The 22,117-nt window shown below is 38.5% G+C and overlaps 2 protein-coding genes across 2 annotated transcripts; both read left to right on the forward strand.

Annotated features, from left to right (window-relative positions):
• Positions 1-544: 544 nt before the first annotated feature.
• LOC144643501 (mediator of RNA polymerase II transcription subunit 24-like) lies at positions 545-19,346 on the forward strand. The gene is made up of 30 exons (XM_078502773.1): positions 545-674; positions 1,253-1,335; positions 1,772-1,810; positions 2,098-2,171; positions 2,534-2,639; positions 3,730-3,865; positions 4,056-4,179; positions 4,759-4,849; positions 4,958-5,026; positions 5,577-5,693; positions 6,228-6,376; positions 7,071-7,160; positions 7,882-7,961; positions 8,056-8,081; positions 8,433-8,566; positions 9,067-9,110; positions 10,396-10,478; positions 10,942-11,123; positions 11,620-11,725; positions 12,875-12,987; positions 13,167-13,229; positions 13,340-13,395; positions 14,362-14,414; positions 14,675-14,797; positions 15,126-15,168; positions 15,523-15,644; positions 16,400-16,500; positions 17,118-17,194; positions 17,469-17,614; positions 18,545-19,346. The coding sequence occupies exons 1-30, from the start codon at positions 554-556 to the stop codon at positions 18,668-18,670; spliced, it is 2,877 nt and encodes a 958-aa protein (XP_078358899.1). The 5' UTR covers positions 545-553; the 3' UTR covers positions 18,671-19,346.
• Positions 19,347-20,382: 1,036 nt separating this feature from the next.
• LOC144641839 (rhodopsin, GQ-coupled-like) lies at positions 20,383-21,889 on the forward strand. Its single transcript, XM_078500859.1, has one exon. The coding sequence runs from the start codon at positions 20,417-20,419 to the stop codon at positions 21,419-21,421; it is 1,005 nt and encodes a 334-aa protein (XP_078356985.1). The 5' UTR covers positions 20,383-20,416; the 3' UTR covers positions 21,422-21,889.
• Positions 21,890-22,117: the final 228 nt, after the last annotated feature.

A 22,117-nucleotide genomic window follows, 5' to 3' on the forward strand; every position in this document is an offset into this window, starting at 1 on the left:
TCGTAGATCATTAAGCCACTTTGAACCCCTAAGCTTTTAGTTTCCTTTATGGAAGGAACTCTAGTTAAGAGACAAGAAAAGCAAGGCTGACACTACGTAGAAATGAAAAAACCTTAACGGGACAACGACTTGCTTTTCTTGTCTCTGTATTTTTATTTTTGGCTGATTAGAGCTGTCGCCAGCTCCTACGTACACAGCAGCATTTTCGTCCGCGGTCCCTTGCTTTCTATTGTCACTTCTAGTTAAGACACTGCGATACGTAACGACTTGATAGTATTTCATTTTGTGCTATTTTCGCATCAGTGTATCTGTAAAACCTTGAGGGCAGTAAAACTATCATTTTCACTGTTTCACTGTTATTTTAGGTTAAATCGTGTTTTGTAAGCGTAAATTTGATTTAGCTTTGTTTCAGCAAAGTGTGCGAAATTTTTTGTCCGAAATTTGTCCGAAATGAGATAAAAAGTATGAAATTAGAAATTATTTGGTTGGATGTTACAGTTGTTCTTACATGATGTATGCAGTCATTGCCAGGCTACCAAGCTGTAAATTCAAAATGGTGGTCAACACGGAGATTCTTCTTCAAGCTTGGAGAGAAAGATGGACTCCTTTACAGTGGCTTGTGGAAGTGAAAAAGTTAGCAGGAAAGGACAGAGAAGAACTTGAGGATTTAGCAGGTTAATTGTTGTTTATGTTTATTGCTAAATCTTTAATGCAATTAAGCAGGCGAAGCATTTGTATTTTTGACAACTTGTTTATATGATGTACTGATGTCTTCGAAACTGAAATGACCCCAATTTCAGTCTGAAGCTCGAATATTTCATTATCTTTTCTGGTTTTTATACATTTCTTTCAATATTAGTTCTCTAAGATTTTAGTACTACAATTCAGTTTTTTTTTCAGATTTAATACATTAGATATTTTTTAAAAATCACCTAGTCCTTTGTTCCCAGCTGTGGAACATAGGTTTGAGAGCAGTGCTGTCCTCTCGGGGGGGGGAGAGGGGGGAGGGGGGGGGAGGGAAGTCGGATTTATCTCGATACATCAAAGATGGGTGGTCATGTAAATAAAGTACAGTTCATCTGCAAGTTATTCTACATGATCATGTTCCTGACTTTAACTGTCAAGATTATTGTTTTTTTTTTTTCTATTAATTAGGTAGGACTTTCTGTATTTTCTAATGTATGTATTTTATGTAAATACACATAACTGTTGTTTATATTGATAAAGACATTTATTATTATTTATTTTCCAGAATGCCTTGTACAACAGGCTACATTTGGTAGTACACCGAGCACATTAATATTATCATACCTTAATCATGGAATCACTACCAAGGTATGATGTAAGAACACAACACACACTGTGGCCAGCCTCGATCAAGGACGTATAAATTGTATGAGGGAGGGTACACAACATAAACAATTATAAACTTACATATCTCCCAAACACACAAGTTTGCACTTGTATCAACTTGTGTAAACATGTGCACTTTGTCTGTTTGCTCAGATCTACCAATGCCTGATTCCCTCTGCGGGGCTCGCCAGCAGGGAGTCAGTAGTTGTATTGATCCAACCATGCGCAAAGCAACGATGAATACAACTACTGTGATTCCCTGCAGGCGTGCGCCATAGAGGGAATCGTCCATTTAAGGCAGTTTTAGAGTGACATTGAACCCTTTTCAAAACATTCAATTTTTATTTGTTATTTAGAAACTTAAGATGTATATATTTCTTAGACCATTACATTACGTTATTGTACAATTTGCTTTTAGGTAATTTCCTATTCGTCAGCCTTGACAGCAGTCCATCAGGTATGAACAAAAGCTTATGTACTTGACTATTGTCTGAACAGTGTAGGAGATACTGGTACAGTGGTAGATATTAAATAATTGATGGACTCAGAGGAAAAGGGGCAGAAGCGATTTTTGGCTCAAAATTAACTTTGCCAAAACAACTTCAAATTTGGCATGTGGGTTTGTTTACATCTATGAAACATTGTCCTGGTTTTATTGGCACTTGCTTAAATTGCTTTATTTTCGAGAAATAATGTAATTAACAATTTTGAGCCTCTCTAACTTTGTTGCTTTACATTCTTTAGTTTCAGAATGTTACAAAGCATAAGTGCCTATCTGCTTTGCTTGATCTTCTTCTCAGTTTTGTTCCAACTATAAGGTAATTTATTGTTTTTAACCTTTCCTTTCTCAAAATATGTTACTTTTATAAAAAAAAAAATTATAATTACATATTTTAATTTCAAAAACCAGTAAAGTTATATTATTTTGAAAAAAAGTAAATGCAACTACAGTCAGCTCTGCCTTGCGGACACCTCGCTATTACGGACACCCCGTTATTACAGTCAGGAGTTTAAGTTCCGGCGATTAAGAATTACTGAAAATAACTCCCGCATACAGACTTTTGGTATTGCAGACACCAAACCATGGTCCCGAAGGTGTCCGTTATAGTGGGGGTTGACTGTAATTCCTATTCCTTCATAAGAGAAGAATATTAACCACCCTTAACCACTTTGTTTTAAGTTGTCCAGAAAAAGATGAAGAATGTCTGAAGCTGGCAGTTTCCTTGGTCAAGATTGTGTATTGGATTTTAATTGTGGTGACAAGGTTGCTGAAATTGTGTTTAGAGGTTTGTAGATTAGTAATATTTTACACATCTATCGAAATAAGAAAATGTACAGTTGAACCTCCTGTAATGTGACCACCTTATTGGTCAAGCCTTTGTGGTGGGCGCTTACAAGATGGCAGACCATAAGTGGTTTAAATTTTGAGTCATACCCAGTAGTCATTTCAGAGACTTAATCCATGCACAAATGTATCTGCAAACTAAGATTGAAGCATTTTCTCAAGAACACATTTACTGGTAAGTAATTTGCAGAGGTTCCAGTGCATCCAGTGCAATTTCCAAGTGCAGTACTTGCAGGGTCAGGATGAAAGATATAATTATCGCGGTAACTTGTTGGTCACTGTTGTAGAGTGTTTTGTTGTTGATTCAGAATTGGTGCCCATAGTGAGGTTGGATCATGTCCCAGGGGGGGTACTTGCAGTATATATGACAGGGAGGTTTGACGTATTTTTTGGGGGTTGAAAATTTACACCCTTGGTATTTTTTTTGGGTCAAGAGATCTGTCATGTATTTTTTTAGGTCTTTTAAAAAGTCTGTTTCATTGAATAAATCAGTATCGAGGTGCTATGTCTTGTACTTTTTGGGGTAGAGAATTTTGATGCCAGGTATTTTTTTTGGGTGTAAAATTTCAGGCTCATGTATTTTTTTGGGTTCGCAATATGAAGCTCCGTCGGACCCCCCCGTCATGTATACTGCAAGTACCCCCCTGGGGATCATGTCAAGTGGAGGGACTGGGAAACTTTTTTGTATTTTGGACAAGTAGTTGCTTGAGAGAGGTGGTCACACATGGAAATTTGACTGTAACTTACACCATTTTTTAACTACATTTTGATCTAACAGCTTGTTCTTTAGCACTTACTTCTGGTTTTAGTAGCATGAAGTGACTAGAAAATCAATATCCTGTTTCCTCTTGTTTAACATTTAAGCATTTTTAACAAATGCTTTGTGGGCATGATTCTTGGGACTTTAGTGAGCTTATATTAATCATAACCGTATTAAACCAGCTTACTGTAGCAGCTTCATTGCCTTATTAAATTGGTTTGTGAATCAGTGATATTAATTTTATTAATCATACTATTGTGTCACAACCCAGTCACTGCGTCTGTCTGGAGGTGCAGATCTCCCATTTCACCTGTCCAATGTTGGAAAATGCAACAGAGCATTTGGACACCTGATGGGGTCATCATCTTACAGAGCCATGGTCATTGTAGGAAAAATGGAAGACCAAGGTTAGAAAATTAATTAACATGCATTTTTATACATGAAGAAATCACAAGACTCTCAATGCAAATTACTTTAAATAAATTAGAGAACTTTTTTTTTGGTTTGGGATGCAGGCTCTTCAAAACTTTCTACACTCACTGATAGTTTGCTGTAAAATTATTTTATTGAGTGAAGTGCCTTTTTGCTTTTCACTAGCCATGGCATCTGAATTAGACAGACAGTTGCAAGCACATCTGAAGGACCTTCTGATGACACAGCCTGAAGGAGTTGTTCCTGAAGTGCAGCTCTATATCAAAGAACTTATGGTTAATTTCAGCAGGTAAATGACATGTCTGTTGTATGGTACACTGTTGTATGGTTCACTATGGTTCACTTTGGTTCACTTTGCTTTGCTTTACTTCACTTCTTTCCACTTTACTTTATCTCACTTCCCTTCACCTTTTTCCTTTCACTTTCCATTACTTCACTTCCCTTTGCCTCTCTTTTCTTTCGTTCTCTTTCCTTCACTCACTTTGCTTCAATTCACTTCAGTGAACACCACACTTCATTTCACCTCATTTCACTTCATGTAACAACACTACACATTTCTTTACTTCATGTCACTTCACCTAATTTCTCTTCACTTCCCTTTCCTTTCATTTACATCACCCTGTTCCACTTCATTTCAATTCTCTTTATGTAATGTGCAGCTCATAATGTTTATCAATCTTTAAAGTTAAAGCTAAAATGAGAAAATCCTAAAATGTCAGTGAAGTGTCTGTTATAAATATGAAGGAACTCTGTCAAGCATTCAACTAAAACATCCATGAATGAAATAATTTATAATTACAAAGAAAATATCAGGAAAGATACAAAACCAAAGATTGTTTGATTTGATCCTTTTTTGCTCATTTTTTAGATTGCAGAGCTTAAACTCATCATCTGGTAGTAGTGACATCAGCCCAGGTCATGTTCCTAACATGTCTGTCCAGATAATCACTCAGTTTCAGGTCAGAACAAGTGCAAGTGGATAAGATTGAATTATGTAACCACATTATTTATCTTTATTATGTACTATAAACTTAACCATTTAACCGTCCATTTCTTTGTCTTTTTAGGTCTTAGTGAGTCCTTCCTATACTCCAAATCAGGTTGCTGATGTCATGGATGGCATTATGCATACTCAGGTACAAGTCAGAGATAAAACTGTATATTGTTATTAATTAACACAATTACTAGGGGTTTGACCCAAGTTACTACCTTATACAGCTGCGTACAGGCTTTTAACCAGGAGGCCGTCCAAAGGGCAGCCACTTTCAACTCCCACTTTCAAAATCCTGGCTAAAAGCCTGGCTGCGTATCAATTTTTTTTACCTTTCCTAACCCTTTCCATTTTCTTAATTTAAAAACTCATTAATAATTCATAAAGAAAATACAAAAGAATTTAATTTTTAATGAGTGTCTTTATATCTGATAAAGACACGGCTAAACTTTACGTCCAATTTTCTAGGCCAGAATAACCCCAAATCTAAATATTAGTGCAAGAATGAGTTGATCTACATTAGAAGATTTTTAAGCCGTTCAATAAATTCGCAGTTCGTGTTTTATGAAGTCTAAAACACTCGGCTGCGCCTTGTGTTTTAAACTTGATAAAACACTGCTGCTCATTTATTAAACATTAAATAATCATTTGAGTTCATAGGTAATGCCTTTAAAATGTTTGTTTCTTTTCTACAGAATGTGGCACGGCATCAGCTGTATCTAGAGTTTCTGAGATCAGCAATAGTGGGCCTGTTAGAAGCTCCTGAGAAATCCATGGAAGCAATATTATGGACAGGGTTTTTGTTCCTGAAGGTAAACCACATAGCTAGCCCACTCCAAAAACTAGAAAAGTAAAGAATAAGCCTGTAATTCAGTTGAAATTGTTTTTTTTTTTTAAGATAAGAAGAAGCCAATCTTTGCTAGTTTTTACTATTAGAGAACTTAATACAAACTTCTTGAGTTTAGCCGTCAGGTTTGGTGTTTGAAGAAGAGGCAGGGAGGTGCAAATGAAGCTCAAACACAACAACTTGCTTATAAAACATGAAATGTGTTATCCTAAACTGAAACCCCAGAAACTCCTCCTAGAGCACACCTCATTTGTGAAGTAAAAGCAAACAAGTACAACAAAAAAAATACAGTCAAACCTCTTTAATCTTTAATATGGACACCACAGGGGTAAGACTGATTGTTTACATTATGAAGGTGTCCATATTATAGAGGATGAGATTATAAAAACAGGTCTTAGGTTTTTGGGTGACTACACTTATATCAGAAAATTTCATTCCCCCAAAAATCCTGATCCCCCCAAAAATAGCAGTTTTATTAACAGTCAGTTTGTTTTTGTAGGTGCCAGTAGTGATACGTATTTTGGAAACAAGATCGCAGCCTGCTGTCCAACTTCAGCCTGGCACTGGTGAGCACTCTACAGCACACAATGCATTTCAACAACTGCTGCAGTTCGCTCCTTTGCTGGATGATGCAGACCTAAAGTGCAGGTAGGTCATTTGGTCTATAGTACACCGTAATATTTTGATCAAATTTTTAACAATAATTGTTGATACAGTCAACTCTCTCTTAACGGACACCTCTATTACAAGACGGACACCTCTATAAGATGAACACTTTGAAATCATTAACGGACACTTGAGAAGAGTTTTTCATCATGTTTTATTAGTGAAAATTCTTCCAAACCTTGTATCGACCTAAGGCAAAGTTAGTCAGCGCCCTAAGGATATGTGTATACCAAGCTTACTAACCAACAAAAACAATGATGCTTTAATGGATTACTTCTCTGCTTACGTGTATGGGCACTAAAGAGGTCGTTTTCTACTTACAGTATCACAGTTTGTAGAAGCTCTCAACTTTTGCTTTAACAAGCGAATATGTTCCTTTTTATTATTTTAGTCTTGTTGCAGTTTGCAAAGGTTTGCTGTATTGTGCATAGGTTTAGCTTTATTATCTCAGAATTACTGGTGTCTTGTTACCTCGACTCTCTACAAAGCGGACACCTCTATACGGCGGACAGCTGTGGCTGGTCCCAAAGGTGTCCATCTTAAAGAGAGTTGACTGTATCAGCAAGCTGTAAATAAATCAGAAAACTATTTCTGTAATTCCTGTTTCGAAACAGGCAGTAGTAAACTCTTCTGTTGTAATGTTTTGTGATTGCTGATTGTACTTGTTGATTTATAGATGTAACTGCTTTAAAGAACTGATTCAACAGTATTGCAAAGACCTCAATCAACAGGCTGCAGATAGGATTGGACAGCTTGTCTCTCAGAGGTTTGTTTGTTTGTTTGTTTTTTTCTCATCCTGACTACCTTTGAATACTTACAGGTTTCTTAGAATTATAAATCACATAGTTTGTGTTACAGTCTTTGCAAGACACGTTAATCTCACACTGCTTCTCATAACACTGAACTGACAAAGTGCAGTCGAAGCTCTCGTAAGCGGACACCCTCGGGACGCGAAAAAAGTGTCCGTAACTGGAGCTGGCCGCTTACGAGAACCGTTCTCGTAAGCGGCCACTAGAGGTGTAGGGGATAGATTCATATAGATGGCCGCTTACGGGAGCTTGCCCAGCTAGCAATAACCGGATGGACGTAGATGACGACAAAACAAACACTGAAAGATGGTACTGCAATTACTGTAAAATCATTGTGTCAAACGGCGATGTGAAGTTGATTGATAAAAACAAGATACAGAGGTTTTTTATAGGATTTTCTTTTGGGTGTCCACTTACGGGAGCTTAAAAACAAAGAAAAAGTCTAAGCCGTAATCTGTGAAAGTGTCCGCGGCCCGCTTACGGGAACGTAAAAATACAGAGTTTGTATGGGAGTTAAAACGGGGTTTCAGACAAGGCGGCCGTAACTAGTAGTAGTTACAAGAGTGTCCGTTAAAAGAGCTTCGACTGAATATTGTTCTTGTGTTATGACTGATAAGGGAAGCACTCAGTTATAACGTATCTTTCTTACGATCTAATTATTTTTGCCTTGCCTTGTAGACTCTTATCAAGTGAAGTACAAAACATGTTAAGTAGCCAGTTATCTTATAACAACCCTGCCCAGCAAATACAGGATGAAGGTTTGTGTATAATGTGATTGAGGCTTCTGAATGATTCGGTCTATTTCTAAAAAACAAAGTTAATGTAATACAGTATTTATTATTTTGGTTTCAGAGAGCAAAATAATGGAAATAATCGAGGTAAGTACCGTTAGCTCTCCCCACCTCCTACAACGTGGACATTTTGAATTGTCATGTGTTTATTGATCGTTTTCTTTTAATTTTCCACAGGAGATAAAGTTTGTTTTCTTGTTCGTCCGTCTGTCTTTCTGTTCGTTGGTTCGTTCGTTCACTTGTCCCTTCGTTCTTTTGTGTGTATGTTCGTTTATTCGTTCATGATCAATGATATCATTATCATCATTGTAACAACATTGTTGACATCATTTTTGTCACCGAATTCATTATCAGCAATTGTTTATTGTTATGAACATGCAGTTATTTCCAGTTTGTGAACTTTGCCGATGCCTTCTCTTTTGACTGCCACCTTTTCAGGCTCTGGAGTCCGATCTCAGCAGCAGGGATGAAAAATTTCTAAACCCTTTGTTGAAAGTAGAGAAGTTTAGATGGATGACTGTTGCAGCAGCAAGTGTGGGAAAACTTCAGAACCTTATCAGAGGACTTGTTAAGTAAGAATTGTACACCTTTGTGTATAATTGGCTGATACAAAAATTGAATTTAATGCAGTGCAGGAATTAATATTGCAGTATACTTTAAAGCTGGTGCACTGTAAGCAAAATGTAGGCACTGACGTGGCATTAGTTGGTAAAGAGAGCACAATTTAATCGGTTTAACGTGTTGTGTTATAGGATATTTTTGCAAGTTGTGTTGCAGTTTGGCCAGCCCATAGTCACTAGTCATTAGTGGGGGTCTTAGTAAAAAAGACAAGTAAAAGTATCTCACGATGCTACACCATAAACCATCTTATAAGCTATATATTATAGAAACATGCTCATTTCTTTTGTTAGCCGGAGATCGAGTGGAGTCAAAACAACACCCAAGTGTACTTGTTTACTTGTAATATGTATTCCACTGATTTGATCTGAATACTGACAAGTCATGACAAGTAAACCTTAGCACAGTCAGCCTAATAAATACTAAGAAGTCTTTTCTTCTTTGTTGCTGCTAGGGTCACCGATCAAACCGTCCATGCTGCTACAGACAAAGAAGATGGTTAGTATTTAATAAGATAACTGTTAGAGCGGTTTTCACTTGAGTGTCGAAAGTTAATTGCGTTTGCTTTGGTTTTGCATTGCTTTGCTTAGTGATTGGCTCAAAAATCTCGCGCCACTTTCTCAGCCAATCAGAACTAAAACCAAAACCAATTGTGACTCGCTCGCGCACGTTTTCCCGCGCTTCGTGCCGGCTTCATGTATTTGCTTAGAGTTTTGATTGGTTCACTGGATTGTCTGTGTCCTTTGTGATTGGCCAGAGTAATTACTTTGGTTTTGGTTTTACGACACTCAATTGAAAACTGCTCTATTTACCAGTTCAGTCCATTTCTTTCCCTGTATTAGGAAAACCAATCTTATTTACAAATAGTTATCGTGAACAGGGCCGTAACCAGACCTTTGCCATAGGCAAGGCAAGATCTTGCAAGGGGGTTCTGGGGGCATGCCCTCCAGAAAATTTTGAAATCTAGAAGCTTTGAAACTCTTTCAGAGACAGTTTTGATGACGTATTTCTTGGGAAAGCTCAATCGTGTTCAGCGGGGGATTATTTTCCCAACAAAACATGTTTTGTTTTTAATTTTGAAAAAAAATCAAGACGAGGCAAGTGCCTCGTCTTGTCTCTTGCTAGGTAAGGCCCTGGTCGTGAAACTAAAACAACAACAAAAATAAACACATACCTGGCCAATCGTGTACAGCATACACAAATTACGCAACAAACCAATAACGTGTCGAAGGAAACCAGTCAACTGGCGCAAGCACGGAAAAACGCGCACGAGTTAACCCAAGTCACGATTGGTTTAGGTTTCGCTTTTGATTGCTTAAAAAAATCAATGTTTGTTGTGATTGGCTGGAACACGGTTCATCAGTTTTTTTTTTTGAACCAATCAAAAACGCTTTTGGGTCTAATATTAACGTCAAAATTCTCCTTATTGTTTTCTTACGTTTTCTTTAATGCGCCTTGGGAGATTTCGGACCTCAGTCAAAGGAGTTTACACACAGTGGAACCGAACTGTCTGCAATAAGAAGGTGTCTCTATTTTAGAGGTACCCGTAAGAAGAGGTTCGACTGTACTTTACTCTTTGGTCTCCTTCGCAGCCGTTTGGGGGGGGGGGGGGGGGGGGCAAAAAAGAGAGTATTTACTCATAAGCGTAAATCCATAGTGTGGCAGGGTTTTCCCTGACTTAACTTTTTGTAAACAATATAACCATAATAACTCACCACAAGAAGGTGTAAATTAAAAAGCATAAGGCAGATGTGATTGATTCTGTTTTTGTAATTTGTTCCAGTCAAAAGAGGAAACATCAGAGGAGAGCTGTTCAACATTTCTTTTTTGCTGTTGTGTCATATTGGACAGGTGTATGGTCGAAAGGTGGGTTTTATTCTACTGTTATAAATTCATCTTACATTGGGGTTAAGCTATGGTAATTTCTTGCTGTAGAAGTTGTGTCTACACTTCAAATGAAAGGTCTATTTAAATATCAGTAAGAGATCGATCAAATTTCTTGCTGTAGAAGTTGTGTCCACACTTCAAAAGAAAGGTTTATTTAGGTACCAGTTTGAGGTCGAACAACAAGAAATTTTTCCAGCCCTTGGAACATCAATTCACTTTTTTATACGGCCTTGATGTCTTTAACAATCTCAGACTTTGTCTGGTCGTGTGTTAGATGCAGTAAGTGAGTGTATTAACAGCCATTTGATTATTTGGTTCGTTGACGATTCCTTATCACAAAGAGCGTTGTACCAAGTAAACGGCTGGGAAGGAGACTAGTGTTTGTTCGACTCTGCCTTTATCTTTTTGATCTTTTTGTGAATACCTTGTTGTTTTTCATCAGGTTGTACTGGACGTTGCTAAGAGTCGATCACCAACTCCGTTTGTTGTTCAGTGGATTTCTCGTCATATTCCAGACATTGACAAGTGGAGATCCTTTATTCCAGATACACAGCACTCGCCCAACCAGGCTGCAGTTAACGAGCTACTCAATCAGTTCTTTAGCAATTCAGCATTTCCTGCAAGGTACAGTCAAATATGCCACAATCATTAAAGGTGCTTACCTCTTCTTTATAGGCGGGACAGTTTATCGATCGAGCGGGTGCTGCTCTTGAAGAAGGGCTAAATGGTTCTTTCTTTCCAGTTAAGAGTGGGAAGTTTCCGTGGTGGCGTATTTTTTTTGTTAACAACAAAACTGTTCCTTCATCGGTAAGTAATTAAAGCAGAGAATACAGCCTTGGTGGTTCTTTGGACTAAATTCAAAATAAATTTAAAAAAAAATTCTTTAATCTTGCACGTTCAGGTCAAATGGACGGGGGGGGGGGGGGGTAGCTTACTGATAAGCATGGTACGTCATTTTATAAAGTGATAGATGGTCTGAAACAACTTGACATAATTTACGAATTAAAAATTTCCCGGAATTGAGCTCCTTCACCAAAATTTAGAATATTTGGATAGGCAGGAGTTTCTTTGGCCTTCATATCTCAGTTAGCATTCTCATGTTCACATATTTATTTTCCAGTCAAGCCAATTGGGATGAACACTGCATGAACGTGTCCAATGCTCTGCATCATGTACTGAAAGCTTGGCAGTGTAACTCTCAAGCAGTACCTCCTGAACAGTTACAGGTAATGCTAGTTCAACCGATGCAATACACCTCACGGAATAATAAGATCCTTTATTTCAACACGATCAGCCATAAAGCATTAGCATGGAAGGGTTTCTTTTTGGGAGGCGCGGTGGCCTAATGGGTATCGCGCTGGACTTCGGATCGAGCGGTCTGGGTTCGAGCCCTTGCTGGGGTCATTGTGTTGTGTTCTTGGGCAAAACAACTTTACTCTCATAGTGCCTCTCTCCACCCAGAAGTATAAATGGGTGCCAGTGAATTTATTGCTAGGGATAACCCTGTGATGGACTAGCATCCCATTCAGGGGGAGTAGAAATACTCCTAGTCGCTTCATGCTACTGAAACCGGGATAAGCTTCGGTCTGATGGCCAATAGGCTCGAACGTAGACTTTACCTACCTTTTATGGAAGGGTTTTTGTTAACCAGTCATCAGAAACATTGTAAGGGCGTAATGATATGAAACAAAAATGTTCTACGGTTGTCAAATGGACCCCAAAAGTCCCTAAAAACCTGTGAAAATAAAATAAATCGTCTTTATTTTACGAGGGTAGCACGTAATAGTCTTGCGACTAACAAACCTGTGGCCCTCGAATTCCCGATCGAATTGGAATTTAGAAGTGTTGATTTTTGTGGAGGGAGGAAAACCGGAGAACCTGGAGAAAAACCCTCGGAGCAAGGACAAGAACCAACAACAAACTCAACCCACATATAAGCCGGGTCCGGGAATCGAACCCGGGCCACATTGGTGGGAGGCGAGTGCTCTCACCACTGCGCCATCCCTGCTCTCCACAACAACATGCAATGCAAAACTAGCTCTTAAGTAAGGGACATCATAATAGAAAGTTTAAAATTATATTGCCTTTCAAGATCTAAATCTAAAAGCAAAGGAATTGTATTCGTCGGAAGAGAGGGGAGGGGCTACTTATCAGAGGGTGTACTGCGTTTCAGATTTGGGGGGTTTATTTTTATTGGGGTGGAGAGATTTGGTTGTTAACTAAATTTTATGTGTTGATCCAGATCGTGAAGTAAAAGAAACGTATCTTTCTTGATGACCGTCTTAGAACGAGCTTTCTCCCTTAAGCCATGCATTTCATGTAACAAGCATTCTCGATTATCTTTGTATTTTTTACATTATTTTTTTTTTTCGCAGAAATTATGCGAGCTTCTCAAGTACGAGGCGCCCGCGCTGGCCGTTTGTGCTTGTTCGTGGAGCTGTGGGCACATATATACTCTGACTGCAGAAGAGAGAAAACATCCTATGCGGTAATACTTCAATATTTCACTTCCACAATCAGTTCTTGAGTTTATTGTGATGGTTTAGTGTGCTGGTGATTGCTAAAAATCCGAAGCACTCTGCTACTAAGGCACTATGGCGCGTTAGTAGTCAGCAGTTTTAGTATGCTTTATTTATCATTTATTATTACTTTTACTTTTGATTTTAGATTAGTCGGTTTTCTTTTGAATCCTGTCAATCCAAAAGGAATGCCTAAGGAATTTGTTGACAGGTAACGTTCATACATTTTACTTTTGTTTGTTTATTCGCTTTAGCTATTAAAAAAATGTCCAAAACCATCTTAATATGTTCACAACTGATCGCACTTACCTTGTTTTTCAGATGTGCCATGTTGTTGGAAGTCATGAAAAGAATGTCGTCCAGTGTTGAAGGCAAAGGTGAAAGTTATTCAATTTAGTGTAAAAATACTACTGACACTTCTGTGTTGCCGTTAGTCTTTTTGTCACCGAAAGGCTTATATCATCGTATGTGGTCTTCCACGGTTAGCAGTGTACTCTAAAGGGGGGTTAAGCCTGGAGCGAAGTGGCCCATACTTGCCGGAGCTTATCCCGGTTTCTTTCCTAGCGGCTACAGAAAAGTGTAGCATTAAGCGGTTGGCAGTATTTCTACTTCCCCTGGATGGGATGCTAGCCCACTGCAGGGTTACCCCAGCAGTAAATTCGCCGGTACCAATTTATACACCTGAGTGGAGAGAGGCACCGTGAGAGTAAAGTGTCTTGTCCAAGAACACAACGCAGTGACCCTGGCGAGGGCTCGAACCCGGACAGATCGCCAGATCCGGAGCTAAGCGCACTAACCATTAGTCCACCGCGCCTCCCAGTGTAGTGTATGTTGTGGTTTAATTTTATCTTTTTTTAAATTTTTTAATTTTTTTTTTTTTTTCCTTTTTAATAAAAAAAAATATAAAAAAAAAAAAAAAAAAAAAAAAAAAAAATTAAAAAAATAAAAAAAAAAAAAAACAATCAGAAATCAGAAATCAGAAAATAACGCGAAAACTACGACAGGTTATGTTTTAGACGTCTTCACAGCTGGCTGGCACAAGATTGTGTCATTTGTGCTTGGCAATTTGTGAAGAAAACCAACGGCTCAATTAATTCTCATAAGTAGTATTCTAACCAATTTTAACTGATTTTAGCTTTTTTTAGGATTTTTCGTTTTTTTTATTTTTTTTTATTTTTAAGTTTCCCCTTTTTTTGTTTTTTTTTTTTTTTTTTTTTTTTACCCTCAAATAAAGTTTTTTTTTTTTAACTCAGAAAGGTAGTTGTTTAGTTGACTCATTTAGTTTCTTATATCGGCGTCTTTTGTTATCGTAATCAAATTTACACTGGCTGTTCCAACTTCAGATAACACATGGGAGAGCGATAATCCGGTATCAGCGGGCAAGCCTGTATCAAAAGTAAGTCATGAAGTGAACACTGATCGTCGCTCTAAGGTTTTTCAAGTTTGTTTGCTTGTTAATTATTAGTTACGCTATATTTGAATTTGCCCAAAGGTAAAGATAGTTATGGACACAGCAAATTGAGAAAACTAATTGCTGATAGCTTAGCTTATAATTTTAACTGAATCTGAAGCTGGCGCTTATTCTTTCTTTAAAACCAAGCGAGCCCTGGTGCCTAGGAAACTTGCGTTTTATCTCGTTATGTTGTTTGTTTCCAGACTCTTGGAACTTTATTCACGGACGTTGTCAAGGCGCGGCAGCTTAGCAGCAAAACACTTGAGCAGTTCAGGCATCTGCTAACAACGGGAGGAAATGAGTGGTTTATTTACAGTATAATCAAGGTAATGCGTGGTTTTAATCTCGTTACACTCGATTCCTCGTGTCCGTGTTCATATTTACAACACGGTTGGTGATTGAACGTGGTGCATTGTAAATGCGGTAATCTGCGAATCCTGAAATCTGACTGGTTTCGAGAACAGAAAGTACCCCCCTGTCACCGACCATGGTCATACAGTATCCTATGCGCCTATCCCAAGCGCGTGGAGTGTTCGAAAAACAATTTCAACATCATTCTATTCTTTACAAAACAAATTAGGAAAGACATTCATGATATGCCGACTGTCGAAGATGTTCAGTTATGATCACAATTCTTTCCTTGTTTTAACTTAGGAAATAATAAAGTTTACACGGAATGAAGAAATCTTATTGGCAGGTTAGTGGTAACCTATGAGCTATGTTTTTGGCATGCGTTGATTTTTTTTTTACAAAAAGCTAAAAATAAAGAAATGAAAACGCGCGTGATGTTTACATGAAGGAGTCGACGAGATGTTCATTATTAAACTAGACACGGGAAGATGCGCAAGAGACTATAATGGCTATATGACCGAATTGGGTGATGGGTTATACAAGAGGAAGTGGGTGATGCCTGTTTTGCATCAAGGTTTAAGTGTGTATGTCCCAAATTGAAATTCACTTCCACCCTTGTCATGCACTGGTTCTAATATCTACTGAAGTAGGTTTCTGACATTTGAATGGCAGTTGTCAAATTATTTGTTTTTATTTTTAGCTGATTTGGCCAGCAGTCTTCTCACGTTTGACGTCGAGGGCCTGGTACCGTGCCTTCTTCAACATGTTCTACCGCTGATCATGAATCATGCAGAAGCTGATATAATATTAGAAGATCCAAAGGTACAATTATTTAATAAGCGTTTTAAGACGGATTCCGCTAAAAGTTCGAGCAACGAGTGCAAAAATACTATTTAAATCTAAAAATACTATTTGAATCTTCTCACTGAACAGATTTGTCTAAGTGACCCGTGATTGAACTCTAAAGCATTCTCGAGAAAATTAAAGTTAAACCTCATAAAATGTTTAAAACACGCGCCATTTTGTTTTTAACTGACGTGAAACGTAAGTTTTAAAATGTAGGTATTTTTCTAATCCATTTTTCTCTCGCAGAGTCAGCTTGAGGGCTAAAGTTTTGGTAGTTCTTTTTTAGCTGTACTTAAACTGTTACCATGCTATGAGGTCTTCGTGGTAACTTTATTTTTGCCTGTATTGCTCGAATGTTCGGCGGAAACCATCTTAAACTCGGTGATGACCTCCGCGTTTCGAATCATTCTTTGTTTTCTTTCATGGAACGTTAAGCTGTCGTTTTCTCTAATAAAAAGTGCAAGTCTTCCAAGTTGAACCAAGTGTCACTTGTTTTTTATATACCATGTCATACTTGACGTTAACATAGATAACACATTTATTTGACTTAAAATCTCTCATAGATTCGCTTATTGTGTCACGCGTTTTTGTTAAGCATCGCGCTTGACGTTTAGTTTGATGTCTACTTAATATGTCACTTGGTTTTCGCTGTTTATTTTACTTTATTTTATTTCATTTTATTTTATTTTTGGAGAGTAGATTGTGATCGTTCTTGTTCTTAATATCCCCAGGGCTGGGCTCTTGCTCGGCTGATGGCACACGCGGTGTGCCTGGGAATGACCATCGAGCAAACACTGTCAAAAGGAGATTTGAACGATGAGGAAACTGAGCGGTAAGAAATGGTCTCCATGTCTCTTTTAAGTATACCATGATTCGTTAGATATCGCAGTTTATTTTTTTTATATAGCTGATATTTTTTTCCAACAGCGTGCACTATCATTGGCTACTTCAAAGACACATGACATCCAACAACATTGCAAAACCAATATCGCCAGAGGGTATCGTCAACGTTGACCGCCGATATGCTTTCACGCGTTGCACCTTCTAATGCCTTTGTTGTGCTGTTTAAGAAAACATTTAATAACTGGTCCCTCGGGAAGCCAGCAAGTTTTGTTTTCCTCGACTCAAAGTGTTTCCCTCGTCTCCATCTCGGCCCTGAAACATTGAGACTCCAGAGACTCGGAAAACAAAAGGAACTGTTTCCCTCGGGACAAGACATTAAGTATTTTAAAATATCGAACCGCTCACCCTGATTGAAGACTGCTTTGCATATTGCGGTCCACCTTTCTTCCTGTTTTAAATGTTGTCCTGTTTCACTTGTTTGGTATTTAGCAAACAATTATTCACCTTAGAGTCGGTGAGCGAAACAATAGGTTTACCTTTCTACAGTAGATATCAATAACAGGAAATTCTTCATATTGCGTTCATATGTTTCTTTTTTTCTTTCAGCCCTGCCAAAATAAAGAGACTAGACAGTTTTTCTCTTTTCAACTCGAAATTTTCGTCACGCGTACAACAAGCTCTTGGTATGTTGATATCGTAAACGTTTAAAACCTCGTCTTTTATTATATTTTGGTAGCAGGGATGGCACAGTCAAATGGTGCGTCCATCATCTTTATATTATTAACTCTTATTATCGCAAAAAAAAAAAACACTGATGAGATCGAACTTAACAACTTTTACAGTAACAAACAAACTTTTAGGGGAGGAGCGTTACTGGTCAATGAATGCTAGGAAGTAAAGAAGTGTTGCGCGCAGTTTCGTAATTAAATCAGTTTTCTATTTGTTTCCGTTGGTCAGTTCGCCTTTGTGAGGATTTCATTGCCACCATGAAAACCAGTGAGGTTGGACCAGTACCAGGGTTACTTGTGTCGTTCCTTCAACAAGCTGTGGCCAGTGTTAGTACCATTGTTGGACCATTATCGGCCTGTTTACCTGAAGATTTGGTACGTCATCTTCTTGTTATGAAGTCTCTATTCCTTTACGATTAAGAATTGACTTCTGGGATGCGTTTTTCTCCAAACTAGTCGTGCAACTTGATATAACGGTTAACCAAAGAGAATAAGCATGTTCCCTTTTGAGCCAATCGAGTGATTTGGCTTATGCGATTTTTCCACTCTTGACCCCGGTTACAAAGTTTCACCACTAGTTCTTATTGGTCCGTTGCGCTGCGCTTTAAAGTGCGTTGTGATTGGTTAGCAGAGTGGCTCCTGAGGACCAATTCTAAATTTTCAAGTCAAAAATGGCTACGACCACAAGAATTAGAAATGGAAAGAAAATTGTTCTGATCTTGTATTTAAATTTTTCATCTGATACTTGAAGAAACGACTAAATACCACTGAGGGGAATTTCGGATTACCGTATTTATTCCATTAAGCGCCCTGGGCGCTTATTAAATTTTGGACCTTGAGAGTGGGCGCTTATTCGAGGCTGGGCGCTTATTACATTTTCGCGATCTTCAGCAAATAGTAAGTTTATTTTTGCAACAAAACAATAAATAATAACAAAAGTGAAGATGTACCAATGAGATTTTAACTGTTCATTGAAAGCTTCTGTAAAATACTAAGAAAACTCGGTCATGGGGGAAGTCTTCTTAGTTGTACTTACTCCTCTTGTAGACTTCAGGTTTTTTATGGGGGGAGGGGGGGGTGCTTATCTTTTCCAACTTTCAGGGCGGGCGCTTTTTCGAGGTTGGGCGCTTAATCGAATAAATACGGTACATGTAACATCAGGACTCAAAGGGTTAAATTGTCGCTATTGTCTTTTGTTACGAACTTAGGGGTCCAATATCTCTTTTTCCTTCCTCTAGTCACCCTTATCACAGTCATGAAATAAGTCTAGTATTTTAACGCTACGCTACGTTTTTCTTTTGCAAGGTAAAGGAAATACTGGAATTATCTCCTAGCCTACAAAACACACCTGACGTACTTTTGGGTTTGTGTAATATGAAGACAACCGAAGGACGACAGCTTTGCGCCAAGGCGCTTTGTAACAGTATTTGAACAAAACAGAGCGTTGGAAATTAGTAAAGTGAAAGCTCTACAGCTGTGCAAGAAAGGCTCTCTGAAAAAACACAAACAAGCTAGATCATGGTAATTTGGAGAAGTAGAGTGATGTGAATAATCGCGGGAAACAGCCAATGGCAGTTTGCACTGTAATCAAGAAACCAGAGCGCAAACACAAGGCGGACAGTTTATTTAAGACACAATTAAAATATCAGTTGTTAAAAACGACGTACTACACTAATATAACCAAAACGTTGGTTTTTTTAATCCGGTATTTCGTCTTCATATGTTAGTCATGAGCGGATACAGCTCTTGAACATGGCTGTTAGTAAGTTACTACCATTTTGTAAATACTGTACATAGTTTGCTAATATAATCCCTTGACCGATGAAACATGGCTGCATGAACAGACTAAAAATATAACGTCAATTGAACTTAGTCTTATCCGCAAATGAGACTTCTTCCGCTGTTCGGGAAATGAGCAAACAAAGACAAAGACCGGACATGTTAGGTTCTTACTCGCGAGTTTTTACTGTACCCGGTCGTAAAAGAAACTCAATTTTTTTAAAAAATATATAATATAGCTTATTCAATCTCGTCCCCTTTCACACCTATATAATGTAAATACAATTTTTTAGGAACGGTAAAATTAAATTATTTAGATTGCTACGAAGCTTTTCTTTCCCGTCGTTTCTTTAACTAACGAAGCTGTTACGTCAGTTTCCCACCCAAAGGTTATCTTATGCTGCTTTTTGTAGCCGCTCACGAAAACCGCGGCGTCGTTGAGTTCTTAAGCCTGCGAATGCAGCCGCCTCTCATTCGCGTCCCGCAACGAAGAGCGAAACACGAAGAGAAACTTTTTCTTCGCGTTTCGCTCTTCGTTGCGGGAGGCGTGGAGGCGGCGCATTCGCACGCTATTGAGTTCTCGGCGACCACAATCCTCCCAACATGACTCCCCACAGTCATTATTGCAGATTGCATTATATGGCCGTGTCTCAAAAGGACTGGGAACTACCGAATTCACGAATTTGATTGGCTAAAATCGATATTGACCGCGGTCTTGGTTTTCACATCTAGACTGGTTACGTTTGCGGTGAGCAAGTTACAAACAAATGTACAAAAACAATGACTGATTTCGGCCAAAAATACTAAACGGAAGAGCCAAACACTTTGACGAAAATAAAAAGTAAAGAGAACGAGAAAACAGGCAAATTTAACTTAGCTCGCAGCAGTCAAAATCGCGAACAGAGACCAGTTTACTAAGCTACTTGGTCTCAGAAGAAGCTTTAATGGAGGCCAGAGAAAATGGTTAGGGATCTGAGCAAATTAAAAACTAAAAAAAATGACCAAACATTTTCTAATGTTCCCCTCATGTTTTGTCAACATCTCCGACACTTTTTTAAACAAGATTTGCCAAGTTACGGCTTTTATTTGGCGACATTTACAACGGTTTTACCGCAATCCTCTGGCCAAGGAAAAGAAAATGGATAAACAGGAAACGCTGCAGTTTTTTCTATTTCCTTCAGTACTTGTGAATTTTCAGTTAGTGTTATTTTAGGATTAAAAAAGCTTTTAAAGTTTTAATAATCGGCTTGATTTGCCTGGTGCGACAGATAACAGACAGCTGTCCATTACATGAAGCAATGCGGGCGGGGAGGGAATGTTATTAGATGAGCTGAAAACAATCTTCACTCATGATCACTAAGAAGGATTACACGACAACAACATCGCATTTCTGCTGAGATGAGCAACGTAACGGCTTCGGCCTCGAACAAGCTGGCAAATGCGCTTTCTTCCCGAAGCACGACTCTACAAGTCATAGAATCCGTAGCTGTCCTATTCATAAACCTCTTCGCGCTCGCTGGAAATACAGCCCTGTATTTGGCTATCCGAAGAAACCCCCGCCTTCGACGAAACACCACCAATCTCTTCATCTTGTCCCTGGCTTGCTCCGACATCCTCATGGCTTTGCTGTGCATGCCGTTTTCGGCTGGAGTCTTTATTGAAGGACGGTGGATGTACGGTCAGCTTGTCTGTCAGCTTCAGGGAGTCGTGTTTTTCGTGTTGGCCTTCGTATCCCTGGAAACTATGGCTCTAGTTGCAGTTAACCGCTATGTTAATGTTACTAAGCCTGCCGTTTATCGCCGGATTTTTACCCGCAAAAGATCCCTCATAATGATTATCTTTTTATGGCTTCTTTGCATAGCTTATGTCGGCCTTTTTGCTGGCCTTAAATGGCCAGCTTTTGTCTTCGACGCCGGAAAGACAATTTGCCATATCAAGATATCGGACCCCGCTTACAGAACCGCTTGGAATACTACAACCCTTGTTATTTTTGCCCTGGTTCCAATGGCCACTTTGTTCATTTGTTATTGGAGAGTTTTGAAGTCCGTTCGCCGGCACAACGCAGAAGCGCTCCGCTCGCTTCGAGAGAGAAGTTTACAAAGAAGCGTCAATGCATTAGAAGACATCAAAATAAGTAAGCTTATTTTGGGTCTCATAGCTGGATTCGCCTGCTGTTGGGTTCCGTCTTACGGCATCGCCTACACCAAACTAGCCTATCCTCCTATCGCAGAGAAGCGCTTCCCTCAAACTCTCTGGGTGTTTTTGGTGTTCAGCTCGAGTGCTATAAACTCTATCATTTATGGAATTCTTAACCGAACGTTTCGGGCTGAGATTCTCAAAATGATAACTTGTCGTAGGCGAGGAGAGATCGTTACAGAAGACAAAGAAATGATTCATTTGTGAAGAAAAAGTGAACTGTATTTATTTTCTTTAGATGACGGTTGCCCTCAACTGTTTTATTAGCTTTTTTTCGTCATTGATAGTAGCATAGTCATACCACATACAAAATGTTTAATTATGTACGTTTCTATTGAGTTGTTTCACAGAGAAAAAGTCATACAACTGAAATATCGCACAAAAAACAACTGAATCGCCTTAATTTTATCGATCGTGAAAAGTAGACACACTAATACGAAAATGGAACAGATTTAATCTAAACGTCAAGTTGAGTTGTCATCTGCAATATTATTTCAATCAAGAATGCGCAAAAAATCCGTTTAGGTATAGCATATTGCGTATTAAAAATTCGTCAATTATGTAGATATTATTTTTACCTTGGGGTTTTTTTACATCCCTATATTTAATCATTGTAATGGTTACATCGGTTTACAAGGGGGAATGAGCAACAACTTAAGGTAAATAGATGGACTTTTGGGGACTTTCAGTTAAATAAAAAGAAAATGTTCAAAGCTATCCAGATGTCGTTACGATGGATGCTGTCTTGGACCGATCCGCAAAACACAAATAAGAAGCGATCAAATCTAGAAAAGAAAATTAAACTACTATTTCCATTTCCGTTAATTAGAACTTTACAATTGCACGAAAGTCAACACGGTGTCAATTTGTACTTCACTATTGATGTCATCGCGGTTGTGTCCG

Source organism: Oculina patagonica, chromosome 2, assembly GCF_052425735.1.
Source record: "Oculina patagonica isolate OP01 chromosome 2, crgOcupat, whole genome shotgun sequence".
Classification (NCBI taxonomy): Eukaryota; Metazoa; Cnidaria; class Anthozoa; order Scleractinia; family Oculinidae; genus Oculina; species Oculina patagonica.